Genomic DNA, 3,855 nt, shown 5'->3' with positions numbered 1-3,855 from the left:
TACTGACTAGGATCTGGGAAGGGATGACTGTGACGAGCTTCAAACTCGCAATTGTTGGGCATGTGACAGACGCAAAAGGATCAATGGATCCTATTCCGACATGATCGAGAACCGACAGATGATTAGCCGTGCGGTGACAGCGCATTTGGAACATTTTCACTGAGAGGACGGGAAGTAGCCATTGACAACGGTGATTCCCAACATAAAGCTTGCCATGGAAGGAGCCTTGCGTGCATGAAGAAGAAGATAGTAGGAAAGCAGAGATTCAGAAGACAAAGCATCTCCAAAGCCTCAACCTGTTCTTCATTACTGCATAACAAGTATTTATTTCATGTTCTTTTACTTTTTACAATCAAATCTGAGAATTATTGATATCCTGACTTAGAGTTACAAGATAACCATAGCTTGCTTCAAGCTGACAATCTCCATGGGATCGACCCTTACTCACGTAAGGTATTACTTGGACGACCCAGTGCACTTGCTGGTTAGTTGCGCGGAGTTGCAAAAGTGTGATTGTAATTTCGTGCACCAATCCTTTACTGCTCTACTTGAATTACTGAAAGAAGCAATTCCTCATTTGAATATTCCTGATTCTTTCAATAAAATCAAGGCCATGGTAAAAGATTTAGGACTTAGTTATAATAAAATTCATGCTTGTCCCAACGATTGTGTTCTGTTCTGGGATACATATGAAGATGATGAATTTTGTCCAATTTGTGGAGCTTCCAGGTACATAGAAAATGTTGAGGTAGATATAGAAGTTGATAAGTTGAAGAAAAAACCTGTGCCTGCGAAGGTTTTGAGGCATTTTCCCGTAATTCCAAGGCTTAAGAAGCTGTTCCTGTGTTCCAAAACAGCTGAATCATTAAGGTGGCACGATGAACATCGTTCAAAGGATGGAAAGTTAAGACACCAAGCTGATGGCCAATCATGGAAAGACTTTGATAGGCTTCATCCCGATTTTGCTAAAGAATCTCGTAACATAAGATTAGGGCTAGCTAGCGATAGATTTAATCCATTTAGTGAGCTCATATGGGTTGATTTTGCTGTTTAGTGCTGCTTTATCTTTGTTAATGGCTAATTTCATGCCTTGTTTTGATTAAGCAATGATGATGATAACCTTATTCTGAGGTGTTTTATTAGTGCTGATTTGGTTTTAGTGAGTTCATATGGGTTGATTTTGCTGTTTAGTGCTGGTTTATCCTTGTTAATAGCTGATTTCATGCCTTGTTTTGATTGAGCAATGATGATGATGGCCTTATTCTGAGCTATTTTATTAATGCTGATTTGGTTTTAGTGAGTTCATCTGGGTTGATTTTGCTGTTTAGTGCTGCTTTATCCTTGTTAATGGCTGATTTCATGCCTTGTTTTGATTGAGCAATAATGATGATGGCCTTATTCTAAGCTGTTTTATTAGTGCTGATTTGGTTTTAGTGAGTTCATATGGGTTAATTTTGCTGTTTAGTGCTGCTTTATCCTTGTTAATGGCTGATTTCATGCGTTGTTTTGATTGAGCAATGATGATGATGGCCTTATTCTGAGCTATTTTATTAGTGCTGATTTGGTTTTAGTGAGTTCATCTGAGTTGATTTTGCTGTTTAGTGCTGCTTTATCCTTGTTAATGGCTGATTTCATGCCTTGTTTTGATTGAGCAATGATGCTGATGGCCTTATTCTGAGCTGTTTTATTAGTACTGATTTGGTTTTAGTGAGTTCATATGGGTTGATTTTGCTGTTTAGTGCTGCTTTATCCTTGTTAATGGCTGATTTCATGCCTTGTTTTGATTGAGCAATGATGATGATGACCTTATTCTGAGCTATTTTATTAGTGCTTATTTGGTTTTAGTGAGTTCATATGGGTTAATTTTGCTGTTTAGTGTTGCTTTATCCTTTTTAATGGCTAATTTCATGCCTTGTTTTGATTGAGCAATGATGCTGATGGCCTTATTCTGAGCTCTTTGTATAGAGACAACAATGAAGAAAACACGAGGTCCTACACAATGCTTGAAGATTCATGCAAGACAGTTGGAAGATAGAGAAGAAATTACTCTAGATATTGAAGGAGAGACAATTGGTCCTACTGATGAAGCTGTAAATAACTTGAGCAAATTTTTGGGCACAGTGGCAAGGAATTCAGATTTTTGTCCATTAATTTACATAAATTGGAAGGGGGTTAAAGATAAAGAAGCCATTTGGGAATATGTTCAAGTGAGATATTATTATTGTTTCTTTTAGAAACTATTTGGAAATGTACACATATATTTTATTCTTACTAGCAAATAATATTTGTGTTTTATAGGCTAAGTTCATTATTCCAACTGAAGGAAAGAGGATAGTCCTTGCTCGTATCAATGACAACTGGAGACGGTATAAGACCACAATCAAGCAAAATCATTTTCTGCCATACAAATGTGTTAATGAAATGCTGAAAAATTGTCCTAAAAGCATACCTGAGAGTCATTTTCACAAGTTGATTGCTTATTGGAGAACTGAGAAGTTAAGGTAAGACATGTGCAACTTATTGTAGTCTGTTTATGCAATTATGAGTTATATACATTTATGAGTGAAATATGATAATTTTTTGATAATACTTGTCTCTTGCTATGTAGAAAATGTCTACACAGAATAAGAAAAATAGGGCACAATAGAAATTTAGCCATTGAAAGGGACCAATAAATTTTGCAAGAATACGTGCAAGATTGGTACAATTTTTTATTCTTTGTGCATTTGTATGTGTATGTGGGGTGCAAGAATACATGCATTTTTAGCTCTATATAAATGCTTGTTGAACTGGACTTATAGGCTGCTTCTAAGGAAAATAATGAACCACCTACTCAAGCAGAAATGTTTGTTGAGACTCGCCAAAGCACAAAGGAAAAATCATTGGATGAAGACACTTTGGATGTTATTGTAAGTATTGGGAGTTAATTTGATTAAAATAGGTTATGGATTTCTTGTGTCTTGGTAATTTATCCATCATTTGTGGTTATCTTTATGCTTGCAGTTGAGTTAAACAATGCTGATACTATTCTTAATTGCTATTATTTGATTTGATGTTGTCAAATGATATATGTTTTGAGTCCAAGTGTGTAGTTACTCTTTTTTTTATTATTATTTTTCTTCACATTAATATAGGCACATCTTCAAGCTGAGAATAAAAAGTCTAAAGAATCAGCAATTAGAGCTTTTCAATCCATATTTAGGAAACAGAAGGCAGGGAGAGTGCGATGTCTAAATAGAAGAATGTTATGATATATATGTTTCTCCTCTCTCTCTCAAACATTTTTAGTAGACATTATTAGTATTAAAGATGTGTAGTTTTATATTTGATTTTTTTCTTTTTTTACAGGAAAACTATGCTGAAGGGGAAATCGAACTTGATTAAGGTCAAATTTTTAAGAGCAAGTGTTACAGAGTAAAAGTCATGAACTTGTGGATCGGACATGATGATAAATCTATTTGCTACTTAGCTATTTCAACTCTTCTTTGTTATTTTTTTGCAACATTAGATGATATAGTTCGAGGTTCTCATGATAGTATTGTGGTATTTTGAATGTGATTGTGGATCTTACAACAATTTTTATAAGTCAAATTTGATGAAAAATGTTCAATTATTTTTCTTTAGTGACTTTATTCAAATAGTTTAGTTTATTTATTGACTCTAAATAATTAAAAAAATGAAATTAATTTCATTCATGAGAAAACTACTATTGTAAATAAAGAATTATATATTACAAAAAACTGTTGTCAAAAGTTACAAAGGACAACGGTGTTAAAACCGTTGCCAAAAAATGACACCAACAGTAACGCTTTAAAAACGTTGTCTTAGATGACTATAAAATGGCAATGATTTTAA

At 34.2% G+C, this 3,855-nt stretch overlaps 1 protein-coding gene across 1 annotated transcript; it reads left to right on the top strand.

Annotated features, from left to right (window-relative positions):
• Positions 1,668-2,543, top strand: LOC110262852. Its single transcript, XM_021103496.1, has 2 exons — positions 1,668-2,207; positions 2,299-2,543. Exons 1-2 carry the CDS (start codon positions 1,974-1,976, stop codon positions 2,503-2,505), a joined length of 441 nt encoding a protein of 146 aa, XP_020959155.1. The 5' UTR covers positions 1,668-1,973; the 3' UTR covers positions 2,506-2,543.

The sequence above is a fragment of the Arachis ipaensis genome, chromosome B05, assembly GCF_000816755.2.
Source record: "Arachis ipaensis cultivar K30076 chromosome B05, Araip1.1, whole genome shotgun sequence".
Classification (NCBI taxonomy): domain Eukaryota; kingdom Viridiplantae; phylum Streptophyta; class Magnoliopsida; order Fabales; family Fabaceae; genus Arachis; species Arachis ipaensis.
Note: the sequence above shows the minus strand (reverse complement) of the source record. Positions and strands in the feature narration are given on the sequence as shown.

What these genes read in the sequence shown, in the direction of transcription:
- LOC110262852 (XM_021103496.1), top strand. Translation starts at nt 1,974, where the DNA reads ATGAAGAAAACACGAGGTCCTACACAATGCTTGAAGATTCATGCAAGA. An exon ending in CCATTTGGGAATATGTTCAA is followed by an intron (nt 2,208 to 2,298) that starts GTGAGATATTAT and finishes TGTGTTTTATAG; the next exon opens with GCTAAGTTCATTATTCCAAC.